The 18,817-nt window shown below is 61.0% G+C and overlaps 1 protein-coding gene across 1 annotated transcript in view; it reads right to left on the bottom strand.

Annotated features, from left to right (window-relative positions):
• The window catches only part of KNDC1 (kinase non-catalytic C-lobe domain containing 1), a 53,079-nt gene extending 36,994 nt beyond the window's left edge, over nucleotides 1–16,085 (bottom strand). The window contains exons 1-6 of the mRNA XM_077124469.1: nucleotides 15,969–16,085; nucleotides 11,433–11,631; nucleotides 10,726–10,784; nucleotides 3,715–3,861; nucleotides 2,727–2,844; nucleotides 208–984 (exon numbers count right to left, since the gene is read on the bottom strand). Coding sequence (XP_076980584.1) covers nucleotides 208–984; nucleotides 2,727–2,844; nucleotides 3,715–3,861; nucleotides 10,726–10,784; nucleotides 11,433–11,631; nucleotides 15,969–16,085 — 1,417 coding nt within the window. The remainder of the gene's footprint in view (nucleotides 1–207; nucleotides 985–2,726; nucleotides 2,845–3,714; nucleotides 3,862–10,725; nucleotides 10,785–11,432; nucleotides 11,632–15,968) is intronic.
• Between the last annotated feature and the right edge of the window lie 2,732 nt (nucleotides 16,086–18,817).

Here is an 18,817-nt window from a genome sequence, read left to right as displayed (position 1 = left end):
TCTAGGAATTGTCCAAAGTGGTGAAAATGATTTTTAGGTTATGTATATATTTCCACAACTGAAAGCCAAATTTTTAAAAAGCGTACATATGGCTGAGCCAAAAAAAAAAGAGTGCAGTTAAGGCCCCTTCTCTGTGTTAAACGCCCAGCGTTAAAACATTCGAGGTCGCGGAGGGGAGAGGGGTGCGGGGTGAGTGAGGGAGCCCACCCCCCGCCTGGGAGCTGGTGTCACCCACCTGCTCGGGGACTGGGCTGCCCACATCTCCGGCGTCGTCCGGCGTCCCCACGCCGCCTCCGGGGGTCCTGGGGCTGCCTCCAGGGGTCCTGGCATCCCGCGTTGCGTCTTGAGGGCCGGTGGGGTGGGGCTGGGGGCTCCCTGGCACGGGCCGCCCCGAGGACCCAGCTGCACGCCCCTGGCTGGGGCTTCCCGCTGGGGGGTCCCCGTCGCCCGCGCCCCCCGCCCCCTGGGTGTCTCCCCCCCGGGGCTCGGGCCACAGCTGGCATCCGGGCTGCGCCTTGAGGCTAAACAGCCCGTTTCTGCCATCGGGGAAGATCTTCCTGCACTCTGGGGGGAGGAGCTGGGAGATGGGCAGCTGGCGCCTGGCGTCCAGGTAGCCGCTGCTGGGTAGCGAGCGGAGGGCACTGGCCTCGGGGCCATCGGCCAGCAGCCGGGGAAATGTCTGGACCTTCCTCAGGCAGCTTCTCTTTAGGAGGCCCCTGTCCAAGTCGCTGAGGGGACCCCTGGCGTCCAGGAGGAGGCCAGCCAGCCGCTCGGGGCTCAGGGCCTCTTGGTCGCTCTCACCGTTTCTCAGGGGGGCTGAGAGCAAAGGCTTCGGGGGCCTGGTCTCCAGCTCCTGGCTTTCAGGGTCCTTCAAGGCCAGGCCCCCCAGGGCGGGCAGGGTCTCAGGGCTGCTGCCCCCCGGCTGCCTCGGGGGCCCCCCGCTCCTCGAGGCCAGTCTCCCCCTCCAGGCACTTTCGCTGACCTCTGTGCACAGGAGAGGCATGGTCACGCTGCGCTCCCCAGCCGGACACACAGCCCCCCAAAGACCCCAGAGTACCGGGTTTCCAGGACGGCGCTCACCTCCTGCCCCTGCCACAAAGGACCCAGTTCCCAGAGCCCCTCTTTATTCAATTTTTTGTCTTGTTAATCACCTAATTTTGGCTAATTAACAAGGTCCCGGAAGACACTGGAAAGCTGCTGAAGGCGGTAGGCCTTCCCCCTGCTGGGGTGCTCTCTCGCCTGCTGTTTCTGCTAGCAGCAGGCACCTCCTTGCACCCCCGGCCCCTCCACCCCTCTCATCCTCAGGACTCAGCCACACCCAGCCAATGCTGGACCAGGCCTGGGTTGCAACTTCGCAGAGCCTGAAGGCTGGGCACAGGTCAGCTGGGCTGCGGGCTGTGCTCGTCCTGGGGCAGCCTTGGGGCTCTGAGCTGCGGACAACAGGAGGGCAGAGACCACCCCAGGACCCAAGTGAAGCCACAGTCACACCTCAGTTTGTCCCCAGCAGAAGATTGGTGGTTTGCAGAAGTTATAGAATCCCAAAACGTTGTTTGGTGTGGCGACTGAAAAGTGGCCAAGACCAGGGCAGGGCTGACCGGTTTAGGACTGGCCATTCCACAACACAGCCATCACTTTCCAATACTGTGTGTCTCCGCAAAAGAGGCAGAGGAGTTATAGAGTGTGAGTATGCGAGTGTGCATGCTTGTGTGCGGGGTTAAATGCACGAGTGGTGTGAATTGTGCATGTGTGTGCATGTGTATGGGTGTACATGGCTTGTGACACTGAGGTGTGTAAATGTGTGCATATTTGTGTGCAAGTGCAGTGTTTGAGTTTGCATTGGTCATGTGTTTATAGGGTGTTCATGGGTGTGTGTGCATGTGTACATTACTGTGAATGTGTGTGCAGGCATGTATGCCTGTTTGCAAGTATGTATGTGTAAGTGTGTGTATGTGTGCAGTTGTTTGTGTGCATATAGGCACACATGTGCAGTTGTGTGTGTGTGTGCATGGTGCAGGTGTGTTGTGTGCATGTGTGCATACCAGTGCCCAGTTGTGTGCATGTGTGTGATTATGTATGTGTATGCCTGTGGGGTGGAGGACGTGTATGTGTGTGCATGTGTGCTGTTGTGTATGTGCACCTGTGTGAGCATGTATGTGCAAATGTAGTCAGGTGCACATGTGTGTGCATTTGTGTAGCATGCCTATGTGCATCAGTGTCCCAGTAGTGTGCATGTGTACACATGTATAATTGTGCATGTGTACACCTGTTTGTGCAGGTGTGTATACACGTGTGCAGTTGTATGCATGTATGTGTGCAGCTACGTGTGTGTGCTTACATGCATGCACATGCAGTCGTGTGTGTGTGGGCAGCTGTGCGTGTGCAGTCAAATGTGCGCAGTCGTGTGCATGTGTGCAGCGTTCAGTTGTGTATGTGCAGGTGTGTGTGGGTACACATATGTGCGGTTGTGCATGTGTGCAGTCATATGTGGGTGCATGTGTGTGCAGTTGTGCGTGTGTACTTGTGTGTGTGTGTTTGTGCATATGCAGTTGTGTGTGCATCCACATGTACACGTGTTTGCAGTTTACGTGTGGTTGTGTATGCACATGTGTGCATGCATGTGTATACAGTTGTGTTTGCAGGTGTGCTTATGTTGTGCGTGTGCACTTGTGTATGTGTGCAGTTGTGTGTGTGTGGTTGTGCATGTGCAGCTGCGTGTGCACGCTTACCTGGGAAGGCCCCGAAGGACTCGATGGAGAGCACCCTCCTCCCGACAGCTGAGAGGCTGCGGCAGAGGCGGCAGGAGGTGCCGGGTGGCACCTTCTCCTCACACAGCGCAATGAGGCTCTGTGGACACACGTGCACGTCGGGCCCTGGGGGCTCTCAGAGTCGCCCCAGGACCCCCGTGGGACCTGCTGCCTGCCCCATCCTCTGTGTCTGCTTTAGGGAAAGACATGCGTGGGGAGCTCCAAGAACCACCAGGTTCCGTTCAGCCCGTGTCAGCTTGGTCGGATGCTTCATGCCAGGTCATGTGACGAGAAATGCCCAGTTTTTATTCCAAAGCAAATATGTCACCAAATTCCAGCCGAGCCCCAGAAGGAAGGCCGCAGGTTGGGTGGGGTGGACCTCAGGCCTCTGTGTGTGGGCATGGGTGTGTGTGTGCCAGGGCGTGCACGAGTGTGTGCATGCTGGGGTGTGCATGTGCAGTTGTGTGTGCTGGGATGTGCATGTGCTGGTGGGTGTGTGGGCGTGCCAGGGTGTATGTGGCCATGAGCATGCCAGAGTGTGCACAGTGTGTGTATCCCAGGGTGTGTGTGCCAGGGTATATGCAGATGTGTGTGCATCAGTGTGCACTCTGGGGCATGCATGGGTGTGTGTGCACCAGGTCATGCGTGCCAGGGTGCACACGGGCAGGTACATGCTATGCTGTGTGTATGCATGTGTACACAGGCATGTGTGTATGAGTGTATAAGTGCTGGGAAATGTGGTGTATATGTGTGCCAGGGCATGCAGCATGTGCATGCTGGGGTGTATGCAGGCATATGCATGCTGGGGTGTGCACACATGTGTGTGCCAGAGTGTGCAGGCATGTGCATGCCGGGGTGTGCACAGTCATGTGTGTGCTGTTTTTGTACACAGGTGTGCGCATCCCAGGGTGTGCATCGGTGTGTGAGTGTGGGTGTGCCGGGCATGCAGCCGCGGCCTTGGGGCGCCTACCTCCAGGTTGGGCCGGTCCCTGGGCTCCTCAGCCTGCATCTGACCCAGAAGCGCCTCCAGGTCGGGGCTGAGCGCCGGCCCCAGCTCAGGCTCAGCCACGTACTCGATGGCCGCCTTCAGCGTGGCCCCCAGGGAGTAGATGTGCGCCTGAGGGCCGAGAGCCAGTGAGTGCCCCTTCTCGGCCGGCGCCCCCAGCCCAAGGGGAAGGACAGCACCCCTGAATTGTGAGGCAGTCACGTGGCGTCTGCACGGACACGGTACTGCGGTGTGGGTGTGCCTCCTTCCACGTGGAGGCCAGCTCCAGGCCTCCGCCCGCCCATCCCGCCGCCATCCCAGACAAGCTCCCCTTCGCTAGTTTTCTTCTTTAAAAAAAATATTTGTTTTCCCATTTATCAGATTCTGAAACACAGACGTGAGCTCCACCATCTCCACTCCCCAAAGTGGAAGAGGCCGCGACGCAGCTGTCCCACCCCGTCCACTCCTGCATGCGTGTGGTCCCGCGGCTGCTGTGAACAGAGTATTTTCCTTTTCCTCTTCTAGTAGAAGCCGCTGAGGCAAAAGACAGCTGTTCCCCTTTCGAGGTACCTTGTTTTCAGCCAGCGCTGAAGCCCCCCCCACCCCAGCCGCCCTGGCTTCGAGCAGCCCCTCCCCTCGAGTGTGGGGACCCACCCCACAAGCACAGCGTCCAAGGGGGGCAGCTGTGCACAGGCCCAGAGCTGGTGCCAAAGTGCAGGGGACCGAGACCCTGTGGGCGCCCACCCAGGGCCCAAGAGCACGTGGCAAGGCCAGGGACCCTGACACAGCAGGATCACAGGCGAGCCCAGGCCGATGAGGGGACCTGAAGCAGCTGCGGCCATGGCTAGCACGGGCGCTGGTGGACGCCAGGTTGCTGTGCACCTAATGCCAGAACAACTGCTGCTGACCTGGCCCTGACCGCAGCTGACCTGTCCTGGGCCCCCTGATAGGAACGGAGCTGCCCACAGTAACCGCTCTGGTTTCCACGCTCTGCAGCGCGGCACGACCTCGGGCGGGGTCAGACCCTGGGCTCCAGCCGCAGGTCAGCCAGGCGTGGACGGGCGGGCAATGAGGGGGCTGTGGGGACAGGAGCCGCGTCCCACGGCGCTCAGGGGCAGGGCTGCCTGCACCCCGGGTCCTGTCTCCCCCTCCTCCATGTCCTGGCCCATCGACCCCAGCAGCCCCCCCACCCCACGGTCTGGGCCACCTCGGGGGCTCCTCCAGTGAGCTGCCATCCCGGCCTCCTCCTGCAGGCCGTCTCTTCTATCATGTGACACTTGGGCTGACCACTGGCCTGACGCTGCCTTGAGGCCCTGACTACTGCAGGTGGGCAACTGCTACTGTGGAATGGCCTGGCTCACCATGGATGGCCACAGCTGCCCAGGAGGGGTCAGGTGTCTGGAGTAGCCACCCAGGCTGGCCCCTGCCCTTCAGGTGTGGACGCCCGGCCCTTGGGCGCAGTTGGCCTTTCCCTCCCAGGGCTGTTCCCTGGGGAACTCAGAGCAGGGGCGCTCCTTCCGCAGGCAGCTGGGCAGCTCGGGGTGGGGCGGCTGGGGCTGCCCTTGGTCCCCAGAGTACAGGTGTGGGGCACCACATCAGGAGGGTGGCAGCAAGACAACAGAGGGGCCAGTGCTGCACTGGCCCCTCTGTTGTCTTGCTGCCACCCTCCTGATGTGGGGTACATGGGGGCATGTGGGGGCTGAGCAAGACAGGCGTCCACATGTGGGCCCTGCACCTGAGCCCTCCTGCCCTCACCCAAGCTGCCTTTGCCAGCCACAAGTCCTCGCAATGCAGACGCCATGGGCAGGGTGCCCCTGACCACCGCCTGCTAGGTGGGCATCTGAGTGCCCAGTGGTGATGCCAGCTGGGAAGGCAAGTCTGTGCCAGTGACCAAGTGGAAGTCGCCTGCGCCTCTCACCCATGTCCTGGCTGACCCTGTGGCCAGTGCAGTGGACACAGCAGAGGGGGTGGCCCTGGGCGAGTCCTGGCCCTCAGCAGGTCCTGTAGGCAGAACCCCTGAGGCCTGTCCCACCTGTGCAGGAAACACCGTGGAAATGGGGTCAGACAGCTGCCTCCTGGAAGCTTCTGCCCTAGAAGGACGATGTGTGCAAGCGACTGTCGTGCTATTCTACCTTGGCTGCGTGTGATGGGCCGTAGGGTCTTTGGGGGTCAGCCCGTGTCCCCCAAAGACACGCTCAAGCCCTGATGTCCGGAACCCACAGACACAGTCTCGTTTGCAAGTAGGGCTCGGCGGGCAGATGTCATTAAGAGCTCGCCGTCCTGGGGGCCCCAGTCCAGCATGATCCGGGGACGGCGGCTGAGGGCTCAGAGGCAGAGACAGGTGCTGTGGCCACCGCTGGGCAGGGTCTCCGCAGAGCTCCGACACAAGCAGCCTGCGCACACATGGCCCTTGGCTGCTGGCACCCGTCTGTGGCCGCTGGTCACAGCAGTCCTGGACATGAGGCCTGGTCCTGACCGCGAGCCGCAGCACCTGACCTTCCAGCGTGGCACCAAGTGTGCCGCAGCATGGCGCCAGGGGATGTCTCCCTCTGGGAGCAGCGTCAGACCCGAGGCCCCGAGGCCGAGCAGGGCCAGGCGGGCAGCGGCACAGCCACCGTGGTCCAGACAGTGTGGCCGGCGCAGAGCCAGGAGCCCTGACCAATGGGCCAGACCAGGAGTTCCGAAACGGGCTTCAGTCTATGGCCAGGAGATTTGACAAGGTGGCCGAGTCCACTGAACGGGGGTGGAGCAGCCTGTTCACTAATGGTGCTGGGAGAGCCGGAAGCCATGTGCAAGAATGAAGGGGACCCAGCCACACCACAAGCAAAAGTAACTCCACTGAGTGTAGGAGCCAGTACCAAAACACGCCAGAAGAAAATGGAGGCAAATATATTCCAGACTTAGAGATAGGTGGGGCTTCTTAGAACTTACACCCAAAGCACATGCAGTGAACGAAGAAATAGGTGAACGGAAGCTTCTCAACACTGAACACTTTTGTGCATGAAGGACTGTGAAGAAAGTGAAAAGAACCAACTCAACAGGGAAAAAGATTTGGAAACCACATATCTGATGAGGGTTTAATGTCCAGAAAATATAAAGAAATCCTACAACTCAACAATAAAAAGACAAACATCCCAATTTAAAAATGGGCAATAGACCTGAATAGACACTTTTCCAGAGAGGAAATAGAAATGGCTAAAAAGCACAGGAAAAGCGCTCTATATCATCAGCTATGAGGGAAATGCAAATCAAAACCAGGAGCTGTCACTGCACCTGCAGAGTTTTCCTGTGGGAGGGAGCGCAGGGTGGAGCGGCGCGGTGGAGGGGGCCACATGCAGCGCTGGCCGATGACCTGGCCACCCCACTAGGTGTACACCCAAAAGAAGTGAAGGCAGGGGTGTGAACAGATGTTTTCGCACCGACGTTCACAGCGGCATTATTCACAGTTGCTGAAAGATGGAAGCAACCCAAGGGATAAACAGAATGTGGTATAGACACACGCGGCTGCTATTAGCTGCAAGAAGGCGTGAGGTCCTGACGGCACATGATGGCGTGGGTGAACCTGGAGGATGTTACGTTGGGTGAAATAAGCCAGACACAGAAGGGCAAATCTTGTACAGTGTCACTAATATGAGCTAATTATAATGGGCAAACTCCTGGAGTTATAATCTAGGGTACAGGCTACCAAGAGAGAGAGGGTGGAGGGAGGGGAGTTGACGGCTAATCGGTGCAGTTTCAAGAAGGGTGGACATCAGTGTTTGGAAGCAGATGGAGGTGATGGCAGCCCCTCACTGCACTGGAACAGGGGGTCCACGTGGTGGGAGGGGGACCTTGGGTAGCATCTGACTCTTGGAGGAGAGCCAGAGGGTGCAAGCTGGGGTGGCATGGCCATGAGTCCTGCTGGGCGCCGTCACTGTGGACAACTGCACGAGTGTACAGACGTTCTCACGTGAGCTAGAGCAGGTGTACATCTCTATCACAGGTGTTAGTGACAGGGCAGCATGTGGGAAAGCCAACCAGTGTTGCCCCGAGTGGGAAAAGGTTAAGGCCCCTTTGAAATCAGAGACAGTGACAAGAGTCTCCAGGCCAACCCTGGCCACACAGCTGTGGTCAGCGCCTTGTCTCTGTTCAAGTGAGGGGGACAGCGGGGGCCGCACATCTGTACGGGAGGGAATAATATATATCCCTGTATATTGTTGGTGATTTCACCAGTCCAGCCGAAAAACTAAGAGATTCAGTAAGTTATTAGAAATCATAAAAATTAGCAAGAACGGCTGGATGTAATATTAAGATATAAAACTGAAGTGCATTTCTGTAGACTAGCAACAAACAAGTGGCAAATTGTCATTAAAAAGAAGAGTGTCAATTTAGAATCAGAAAATACCAAATTCCTGAGAATAAATAAAAGCTATCCAAGACCTCTATAGTAAAAATTTTAAAATGCTCTTAAGAGACATTCAGCAAGGCCTAGACGTGTGGGGCGGGGTAGGGAGCACTGACCAAGGGGCCAGAGGAGAAAGGTGTGGGCTCTCCCGGGCGGGTGCAGACCCAGGCCCTTCCAGGCAAAGCTCCCGGAGCGCTTCTCGTGGACTTTTATGCAGGAAATCTAGGGGAAGCCGGGAGAGCCGCAGGGCCTCCGGCAGCTGCGCAGATGCCCTTGGGGACGAGGTGGTCCGCGCAGGCGGGGGAGAGAATGGGAGTTCTGCATGAAGCCCTGGCACCTGGGAGGCGGGGCCACTCAGCAACACCTACACAGTTCTCCTGAAAGGATGCAATGGAAGCCTACTGCACACTGTCCCTAAATGTCACCCTCAGATGGGTTCAGGACTGAAACAGGAAGGGAAACATTAATATATTTAACTACATTACAACTGAGAAACTTCTTTTCATCCAAGTGTAACTTCAAGCAGCTTTTCTCATAGTGTGGTAGGAGAGGTATGATTATTTTCATAATAAACCGAGAGGCTATTTGCGTTTTTCCCTTTCATTCTCTCAGGAGCACGTGGTGGAGTTTTGCACAGGCTATGGGCTGTGATTTCTCACTCAACCCGACGTAGCAGAAGCAGCTCTGAGAATCCAGCTGCCGCCTACTAAGGAGACACCAAGGAGGATGCAAAAATGCAAAACCCAGGGGGGAGCGAGGGGAGCTCTGTGTAGAGTTCTCACCTGCATGCAGAGGACCCAGGTTTGATTCCTGGCCTGTGCACTTCCCCAAACAAACAAGCAAACAACAAAAATTCAACAAATGGTGTTGCAATAACGGGATACTCACATAGGAAAAGAAAGAAATGTGACCTGCCATACAGCATACAAAAAAAAGTAACCCCCCCCCCCTTTTTTTTTACGATCTTCTCAATAATTTTGGGGAAAATATTATTTTCATTAAAACATGTATGTTAAATAATCCAATAGGATTAGTGATGGGTTAATTATTGCTATTTTAAATTAATTGAAACGTAAATATTTTAGACTTTTCTGTTTTAATGCATATGATGCAGTGAAGACTGATCCATACACCTCACCAAAACGTCTCTTTGGGGCACTCAGTGTTTAAGGGCGGAGAGGGGGCCGGGAGCCAACAAGTTCGAGTGCAGCTGCGCTAGAGAAAGGAGAAACGACTGCACAGTGCTCTGCGGACGCGCCCTGCAGGGAGCCGGCCCGGGGCGGTGGGGAGCGGCCTGTCCGCCAGCAGAGCCCGTCCCTGCATCGTCCCCACCCGGGGCAGCCGCGTGTCCGTCCAGGGGGCGCAGGGCGGGCTGCGGGACGCCTCGGCCCCCTGGGGCAGGTCAGTTGCCTTGAGCCAAGCGCCGGGTAGGGCAGGGCCCGTGGCGGGTCTCAGCGGGAGACACGCAAAGGAAGCGCCAGAGGTCCTGCTGCCGGCGCCCGTCGGAGACTGGAACACGCGAGTGGCACACAGGGCCTTCAGGACCAAAGCCGACGGCCAGGGTTCCCTGGACACCGCGAGGCGCGGCTGCAGCGTGGGGAGGCAGGGCCGGGTCGCGGGGTAGGCGGGAGAGGCGGGGCCGGGGTGCGGGGAGGCGGGGCCGGCCGCGCGGCAGCCGCGTGCGCTCTTCACTACAGCACCCGGAGCCCTGCGCGCACCAGCGGCGGGATGTGCCAGCGCTAAAGACTGGGTGCTCCTATTCGAGCCTTGGACACAGTTAACAGCCACAGGTGAAACGCGCTTGGGTCCCCAGGACTGTGCTCTGTGCACCTGTGGGGCCCCCCAAACCCTGGACAAGACCTCCGGACTCCCGACTTTAAACTGAAATAAGGTGGGGCGTGTTAAAACCTAACCCAGGGACATCAAGCTACGCAAGCATTTACTGGGAAGATTTCTCTTTGTAACCATCCATTTCCCAGGCACGGACTTCACACCTTCCCCACGGAGGGAGGCAGGCACGGTGGGTGGGCTCTTCTCTGCTCTACACCAGGCCGGAGCAGGGTTCCCGGCCCTGACCTTGACGGAACAAGGGACAGGCGGGCTCAATGGACAGACAGTGTCTGCCAGGTGGACAGATGGGGCCTAGGATAGATGGGGCACATGGAGCCCACAGAACTGATAGACAGATGGAAACTGATAGAGCCTAGTGGACAGAGGATGGACATAAGGAGTCTAAGGAGGAGGAGAGATGGTGCCTGGAGAGGGACAGTCAGGGCCCCGCGGACAGGCGGTGCCATGTTGCTCCCAGCCGGGCATACCCAGGGAGGCACCCGCGGTGGGCACCCAGCTGCGTCTGCCTGTCCACAGCCGGCTAAAGTGGGGAGCCTGGCTGTCCCCTGAGCCCAGAAAACGCGAGGGGGAGGCAGGCGGGCAGCCGGCAGGCATGGGAGGTCAGCTAGACGAAGCAGCTGAGCTCTGGAAAGCATCCCACAAGATCTCAGGGACAAATGTGCCCAAAGCACCACTGCCACGTGCACAGTGGTCACCAAGGCGCGAGCTGACCACAGCCACCAGGTGGGGAGACCCCCAAAAGCTGCCCCACGGTGACTCACCTCAAAGGTGTTCCCGGTCACGTCGAACTCTGGGGGAACGAAGGCTCCCTCAGGGTCATCTTGGGGGGGCAAAAGAGAGGACACCCTGGTTACCTCACCAGAAAGCTCCCTGCGAAGCCGGAGTCCCTGGAAGGTGGGCGGTGGGAGGGGGCCGGTCCCAGGTGCTGCGGCCCTGACACCCAGGAGTGTCTCAAGGTCAGCAGGGACCATGGATGAAACGGGGCCCCTTCACTGTAAAGGTGGGGAACTGGGTGCAAAGTTGGAGGAAAAGGACTTTGTCAGCTCCCCAGAGAAAGAAAACTGAAGTGGGCAGTTGGGGGAGTCGGGTCCCTTGTGCTCTGGCCCCCGCCCCGAGGCCACCCTCCCTCCCGCCAGCTGTGCGGGCTGCACTCTTTGGGGGTGACAGTGCTGGAGAGACAACGTTCCCCCAGCAGCCCCGGAGCTCCTTCTGCAGCCTGACCTTCTCTACTGCGCCCTGGGCACAGAGTTCCAGCGGGCACAGCCCTGGTCAGTCATGGTCATGGGGGTAGGGGGTGGCGCTTCTATCCCCTCCCGGTGGCTGAGTTTATTATGCTCTCTGCACTCCCAACTGCAGCCCTTGCTGCCTTGGCCCTGCCCTTCTCACAGCCTCCCCCTCTCGCTGTCCCCACCCCTCCTTCTCCCCTCTGCACCCCCTCCCCTCCCCTCTGCGCCCTCCGCCCCCTCACCGCTGAGCTGCTCCATGAAGCACACGTTCCCGCTGGTGTTGAAAGCCAGGGTGTCGGGCGTGATGAGGAGGGTGTGGAAAAGTGCCGAGTGTGCAACGCTCCGCATGGACAGGCTGCACTCCAGGCACACAGCCCAGGCCTCCTGCTCGCGGAGCCCACTGTCCCGCAGGGAGAGGATGTCAGCCAAGGACACGTTCTCCTGCAAGACAGCCCCGGTGGTGACGGCCCCGACAGCCTTGGGACGCGTCCCGGTCTCCAGTGGAGGGCGGCGCTCCGTCCCTTGTGCGGGGAACCAGCTCTTAGGCCAGCTTCCCTGCTGTCCCTGGACACCTCAGGGTGCGAGGCGATGCTCAGTGCGGGCTGGAGCAGGTGCCGCTCTCAGCCAGGAGCTGGCCTTCGGCCTGGGAGTTACGGGCGGCACCAGGCCCGGGGCGTCCTGCACAGAGCCTGAGGACCCACACTGCCCGCCTGTGGGGGCATCTGGCAGTGCAGGCTGCGGGCCACAGTGTGCAGTCGTGCGGGATTAACACGGCACACGCATGCCATGGTCACGTGCCTGGACACCAGCTCTGGACGGCCCACGCGGAGTGGACACGCCACACTGTTCTCACTGCACTGCGGGACCACCCAGACCTCCCCCACTCACACCCCTCTCAGAGCCCAAGAGGAAAGGGTGAAACACTTAGCACAACCACCGCTGTCCTCACCCACAGCCACCGCTACACAGTGCACAGGTGCACACTCAGCTCACTCACACATGCACATACAGAGCACACTCACACACACATGTTCACACGAGCACACATCCCCTCCCCTATGTCTGCATGCACACTGACTCACAGGCAGGTAAACACACCCACACACATCTGCACACATAAACATGCCCACAATTCTCACATAAACACACATGCTCTCAGACTCACACACCCATACACTCACTTATGCACACCCTCGTATGTGCTCACACACTCACATACTACACATTCACATTTACATGTATGCATGCCCACACACAGCCACTGCACACAGCCACTCACACACGTGCACATATTCATACACCATATTCTCACGTGTGCAAGCATGCTTTCAGTCATCCACATTCACGCACACACATGCACACTCATGCATACACACACTACTGTACAACGGCCATGGTCTCACATGTACACTCACAACATCTGGAGAACTGTCTGCTGTCCACCATCCCATGAGTCTGTATGTGCACAACCCACCGCAGGGGCCTGCTGGGAGGTGCCGGGGGCCTGGGGGAAGAGGGGGACGGACAGCCAGCCTCAGGACCTCAGACGTGGTGAGGTAGGGGCGTAGGAGGGGTGGGGTCTTGTGGGGAGGAGCGGGCCATGTGAAGGAGGGGCAAGCCCTCAGCTCCCACCTCCTGCCCAGCTGAGAAGCCATCAAGGACCCCGGGGCTGTTGGAGCCCAGAGTGCGGCTGCAACCCCTACCCTTGAATTGCGAAGGTCCCCACCCACTGTCAAGGAACAGATAAACCAGCCAGATAAAACCCAGGGGCTCCCCAGTGCGTGCTTGGCCAAGCCTTGGGGTGAGGGGTGATGGTGAGGGATCACCCCTTGCCCAACTCTCGTGAGACCCCAGCACATCCCATCAGCTTGGGGGAGCCCTTCTGGAGGACTGGCTGGGGCAGGGCACCCACTGGAAGCTGGGCAAGAGGCAGCCACAGGTCCAAGTGCAGCCAGCACTGACCTGGAGCGTCCTGGGAGAAGCCACAGCAGAAAAAGGCCTGCGGGTGGGCTACAGCCGGGGGGAGGGCACTGAGGGCGGAAATCCCGACTTCGGCATCCCCCCCAGCGTCCCTGAGGCCCCCAGGGGAAAGCACCTTTCTGATGTGGCTCAAACCTGGGGCCTCTCTGCCCTTCCCCCACTCCTTGGGCCTCAAGCCCGACCCACCAGGCCCGTGGGGCCCACTGGGCTGGCTGAGGGGGGACCTGGGTGTGGCCCACACACAGGCATACATGCCCACGTTCACACACAGGTGTACATGCACACAACACGTGTGTACACTTGCAAGCAACACACACATATACACACACAACTCACTGCAGAGTCTTAAGGCAATAAACGACCCCATGGACCCCCAAGTTTATGCTGTTTAAGAGAAAGGAAGCCACCCCTCCTGATCTGGCCAGTCCCCCGCGGCCCACCTGCATACTTGCCACAGCCCCCGCTCCAACAGCGTCAGCGGCAGAGGGGGACGCAGGCCCGGCCCCAGCACAGCCTCCCACCCAGCTCCTGCCGGACAGGCCCCTGCGCCCCTGCTCACGGCGGGAGCCTGACCGCATGCCGGCGAGGGCCCAGGGCCCCTACTTGCTCTGGGTCGAGACCCCGGGGCCCTGAGCCCATGCTTCGGGGAGGGCCGAGGCTCCGCTCAGGAAGGTTTCAGGGGGTTCCCATGTCAGGCAATGGGAGCCCAGGAACACTGCGGGCTCCCCAGACCACCCAAACCTGGCCCAGGGGGGCTGGCCACAGCGGGGTGTTACCTCGGGTAGACGGACCCCATTCCCAGAATTGGGCCTGGGGCCACTGCCTCTGCACCAGCCACCCCACGCTGCCTGTCTGTGCTCTATCCCCGCGGCCAGTACCTCCTTCCTCACACCCCAGGACCCTTCCGTGCCCACCAGGCCTCCTGATATGTCCAGCTGGGCCCATCAGGGAGCGAGGCTCACTCTGCAGACCCCGGGCACCCTGTCATCCCAGCTCTTCTCCCCCTGCAGCATTCCAACAGGGCCCGCCAACGGGAGACGCAAATTGCTGCTGAGAACAGCTGACGCCCTCATTAGGCCAGCGACGGCCTTCCAAGTGTCCAGGCCGCTGGGCGCCCTGTGGGGTCGCCCTGTCTGCCTGCCCACCCCACTCCTCACGCTGGAAGACTGAGCTCACTATCGACCCCTACCACGAAGCTCTCTCTTCCGTGAAGACTTTCTGGATTCCCACCATGACCCCCTGCCCTGCCCCCCCAACCTGGCCCCTCCTGTGCAATCCCCCACCAACGGGCCACTCTGCCTCTGCTCCCGTGGCCCACCACAGGGCCAAGGCCCCTCCTCCAGGGCGCCCGCCTGACCCCTTCCTGCCGCGGCCCGGCTCGGACTGGCACAACAGGGTCCGCCGTGGGCCAGGGTCTCACGTACGTGCCCAGAAGCAGCCCTGCAGGACAGTGTGTGGTCACCTTCGACTTGACAGTCCAGCTTCTGTCCCCCAGCTTCCGCCAGCATGTGGCACCACCCACCGTTTCCACTCTCGCCACGCTGGCGGGGGTGAGGGGCTCCTGGGGGGCGCTGTGTACCCCGACCCTGACGGCGTTAGCGCTTTCTGTGTGTGCACTGGCCACGTGGGTTTTCTCCTGGGTCACGTCGGGGCAGGGAGTCAGGGCCGTCGGGGTCTCGCCTTGTTTTCAGGAGTGGGTGCAGAGTCAGAGTCCCCGGGCTCCTGGGTAGTTTGGCTGTACTGGGGCCGGGCCCACCACCACATCCAGGCTGAGACCTGAGCCTCGCTGGCCCCGTTCTCGCTGGCCCCGGCCCAGCCTGGCCCCCAGGCCCCCACCCGTGAAGCTGCCACAGCGCCTCCCGCCTCATGTAATCACCATTAGGGACACAGCGGATGCCACATAAAACCCTCGGCACGCGGCTCCCCGAAGATGCCCAGGAAGCGCCAGGCCGCGATGTAGTGGGGGTCCTCGGGCCTCGGGGCTGGCATCTGGAGACCAGCCTCCTGCTGTGGGGAGCTGGGTGCTAAGGTGGCCCAGCTGAAGGGCGACGGCAGGGGGCCTTCCCGAAGCCACGGGGCTTCAGGGCTGGGGTGCACGCCCGTGGAGCTTACTCGTCTGACCCTGACCCCAGCCTGCAGGGTGCGCTCGGGAAGCCGGAGCTCAGCCAGGGGGACAGCCCCAGCCGGGGGACCCTGCCTGCTGGGTGTGTGACCACCTCGCCCTGCCCCATGTGTCGACATCGCGGACCCCATGGACAGCCCAGCCGGGGGGCTGCTGCAGAGCCCCGCTGCCCTGGTGAGGGCAGGCGGCCAAGAGAGCAGGAGGTGGCCCAGGCAGGACGCGGCGGCCCTGCTCCTGCCCCAGATCCAGCTCGGGCTGCCCTTGCCAGGCGGTGTGGTGCGGGGAAAGAAACGCTGCTGCCCGTTCCCGCACCCACACGGCCGGAGTTTCCGCACCGACACAGCCCCGAGTTCCCGCACCCACACCGCCCCGAGTTCCCGCACCCACACTCCCCCCCTCACCCACAGTTATCAGTCGGGGCCCACTGCAGGGCGCCAGTTTCCGCAGTGACGCGGGCACCGCTGTTCCCGCAGCAGCCCAGGCGTCCCGTCACGAGGGGCGGGGCCTGTTAGAGCTGTGCCCCCGCTGCTGCCCAGACCCTGGCCCGCGGGGAAGGGGCTCGGGGGAGGCAGGCGCACCCCACGCCCCGCCCAGCCCGGCTCCTCCCCCGGGGCTCCCGGCCGTCCAGCGGCCCCGGCCGGGCAGGTGGGGGACCATGGCGGGGGCGGCGGCTCACCTCATCCTCGGGCAGAGTGGGGAGCGGCTCGAAGTCGTAGAAGTCCAGCTCCTTGCCGCGCTCCTCGTACAGATCCTCCGCGGCCGGCTCCATGGCAGGCTCCATGGCCGGCTCCATGGCCGTCAGCGCCGGGGCCTCCGCGCCGGGGCTCAGGGTGCGGGACGCGCCCGCCGCCCGCGTTCTGGCCGGCGGGGGTCGTCGCCTGCGCTCCGCCCCTCCCGGTCCCGCTCGGCCGCCGCCTCTGTGCTGCGGGCTCGGCTCCGGGCGGGCTACGCGCACCCAGCCACCATGGCAACGCGCCGCCGTCGCCCGCTGCGCCGCCCCCGCCGCCCGCGGTCCGCAGCCCCGCCCCCCGCCCCCCAGCCCGCGGTCAGCAGCCCCGCCCCCACCGCCCCGGCCGCCCGCGGTCAGCCGCCCCCCCGCCCGCGGTCAGCCGCCCCGCCCCACCGCCCCCGCCGCCCTCCGTCCCCCCTCCGGCCTCGGCGCGGCCCCCGCCGTCTGTCGCAGAGCCGCTTGAGGGGGGAGGGCGCGACGACTGTGTCCTCACGGAGGAGGGGCGGCGGACACCTGGGGCGGAACTGCGGGGCTCAGGGGCCCCCAGGGGCTTGGGAGCGTTTTCAGGACTCGGCGCGCTGCGGGCCAGGGGCATAGGGGACGCGGGTGTCTTTCAGCGCTGCGGGGCGGGCATCGGGGGCGGCGGCCTGTGCGGGGCGGGGGCCGTTTTGGAGGAACCCATTTTGTGCAACTCGCATCGTGAGCGGCGGGCAGGAAGCCGCCGGCGTCTGCGGCACCCCTACCCCGGGCACACTGAGGGGAGGGCTCGAGGGGCCCGGTGCACCTCAGGGGGGGGCGCCCTGCACATCGCAGGACCCCGCCGGGGCCCCCCGACCCCCGCCACTGCCCCACCCCCCCATTGCGCTGGCCAAGAGGCGGGGCTGCCGCAGTCCCCGCTTCAGGGGGGCGGTGTTGCAGCTGCGCCAGTGAGGTGGGGGCTGGGGAAGCGAGGGGCACCCCGCATTGGAGTGGGGAGGGCTGAGGGGGCCTCCGGACCTGCTGAGTTCTGGCCTGTCCCTGGCTTGCATTAGGGTCCTGCGGATGCCCGGTGGAGGCAGCAGTTAGGGCCCCACCCTCATGGGCCAGCCTGGGCTCTGGGTGTCAAACAGACCCAAAGGCACCCCCCCACACACACATACACAGTGTGGCAGTCATGCTGGTTCCTGATTAACTCCTGCACTGCCGCGTTAGGGTTTGTTTGGTGGGCATTCCTGAGCTTCCCCCCAGCCTGGGTCTGTGTTTGGGTAAAGAGCCAGTTGCCCCCACCCCAGCCCAGCCCTCCACCTGCCTCTGGGTGGATTACAGGTAGCAGGGGAGGTGGGGAAAGGCAGGTCACATGTGTGTGGCTGCAGCCAGTGGTCTCTGAGTCCTCCCTGCAGCGCCCCCCACCCCTCACCCCACATCTCCAGGACAGGCCGGGAGAGGCAGGACCTGTCCTAGGACCCATCAGTGGCTTTAGCTCCCCAGAGTCCTCAGGACCCTTGACTGCGCTGGCTGCAGGGGTGTGGTGCCTGCCACCTGTGCCTCTCACCTGCCCACGAGCCCAGGAGCCTCCTGGGGGAGCCTGGGTCTGACGTGGCTACTAGGGAGAAGCTGGGGGGGCCTCACTAGGGGCCACGCAGGGGCTTTGTCACCAGGGGCTCAGGGGCAGAGCAGAGATAACCCCCTAATGTAGACAGCAGTCACGTCGAGGGGGCTCCGGGACGGGAGGACACACTGCCCACCTGCTGGCGCCCGGACCGCTGGCTGCTCTCCCCTGGCCCACTGCCCGCCTGCCCGCGCCTGGCCCGAGGGGCATGGGCAGGAGCTTCCCCTCCTGTGGAGCTGGCCCCTGTGCTTTTCACCCTGCCCCCCCACCTCCCGGCACCTTGAGGGCCCCATCTCTTGAGCCCAGCCCTTTCTCAAGATGGGGCTGGCTCCTATCTTAGGGCTCTAGTTTTCCCTCAAAGAATTTTGAAAAGTTGCAAACCCACTTGCACATTTTAGAAGTCAACATCTAAATTCAAAAAAAATAAGAAATGCAAATAATTGCAAAGACTGTAATTTCTGGTGTAGTTTAAATATTGACAGTTAGAAATAAAACTGTTACTCTCTCTTGTAAATGTATCCAAGAAGCTAAATACCAAAGGGATTTTGATACACACCATTGATCATTTAAAATATGCATAAACAGGCAGTTAGAAAATCTTTTTTTCTTTTGCATGGGCAGGCTCCGGGAATTGAACCTGGGTCTCGAGCACAACAGGGGACAATTCTACCACGGAGCCACTGTTGCCCACCCCACAGCTGGAACTTTTAGCAGAAATGGTGACCATTACATTTTTCCTTAAACTCACTTCTAATTTTCCCCAGAATTATATCCTTCTGTAATACATTTTTATGCTTGAAAATTTCTGTTGATCCTCCATCACTCTGCTTTGCAATAAATGGACATGTAGGCTTTAATAAATCGGACATTTAATACATAAAAGATTAAACATATGTATTTTTTTCTTTCCAATGACCATAATTTTCATTTTACAGCCTCCAAGAGTCTTTTGACAAAAGTAAATACCCATATTTGTCCTAGAGGCTGGAGCCAATGCGCAGGGAAGGGAAGAGGCACTCGCCTCCGTGGCTTGTTACATTGTAGCTCTGCGGCGGGGCGGTGCAGGTCCCTGGGCTCTGCCAGCAGGGGGCGCTGGAGGACGGACTGCGGGTGGGAGGGGCCGCCCCGGCTACCCGCCCGCTCCCCCCCTCCGCCTCCCCCCAACACGGCGTTAGGCCCCTGCAGAGACCCCCCGGCCCGCGGCGGC

The sequence above is a fragment of the Tamandua tetradactyla genome, chromosome 13, assembly GCF_023851605.1.
Source record: "Tamandua tetradactyla isolate mTamTet1 chromosome 13, mTamTet1.pri, whole genome shotgun sequence".
Taxonomy (NCBI): domain Eukaryota; kingdom Metazoa; phylum Chordata; class Mammalia; order Pilosa; family Myrmecophagidae; genus Tamandua; species Tamandua tetradactyla.
The sequence above is the reverse complement of the archived record's forward strand: the minus strand, read 5'-3'. Positions and strand labels throughout refer to the sequence as shown.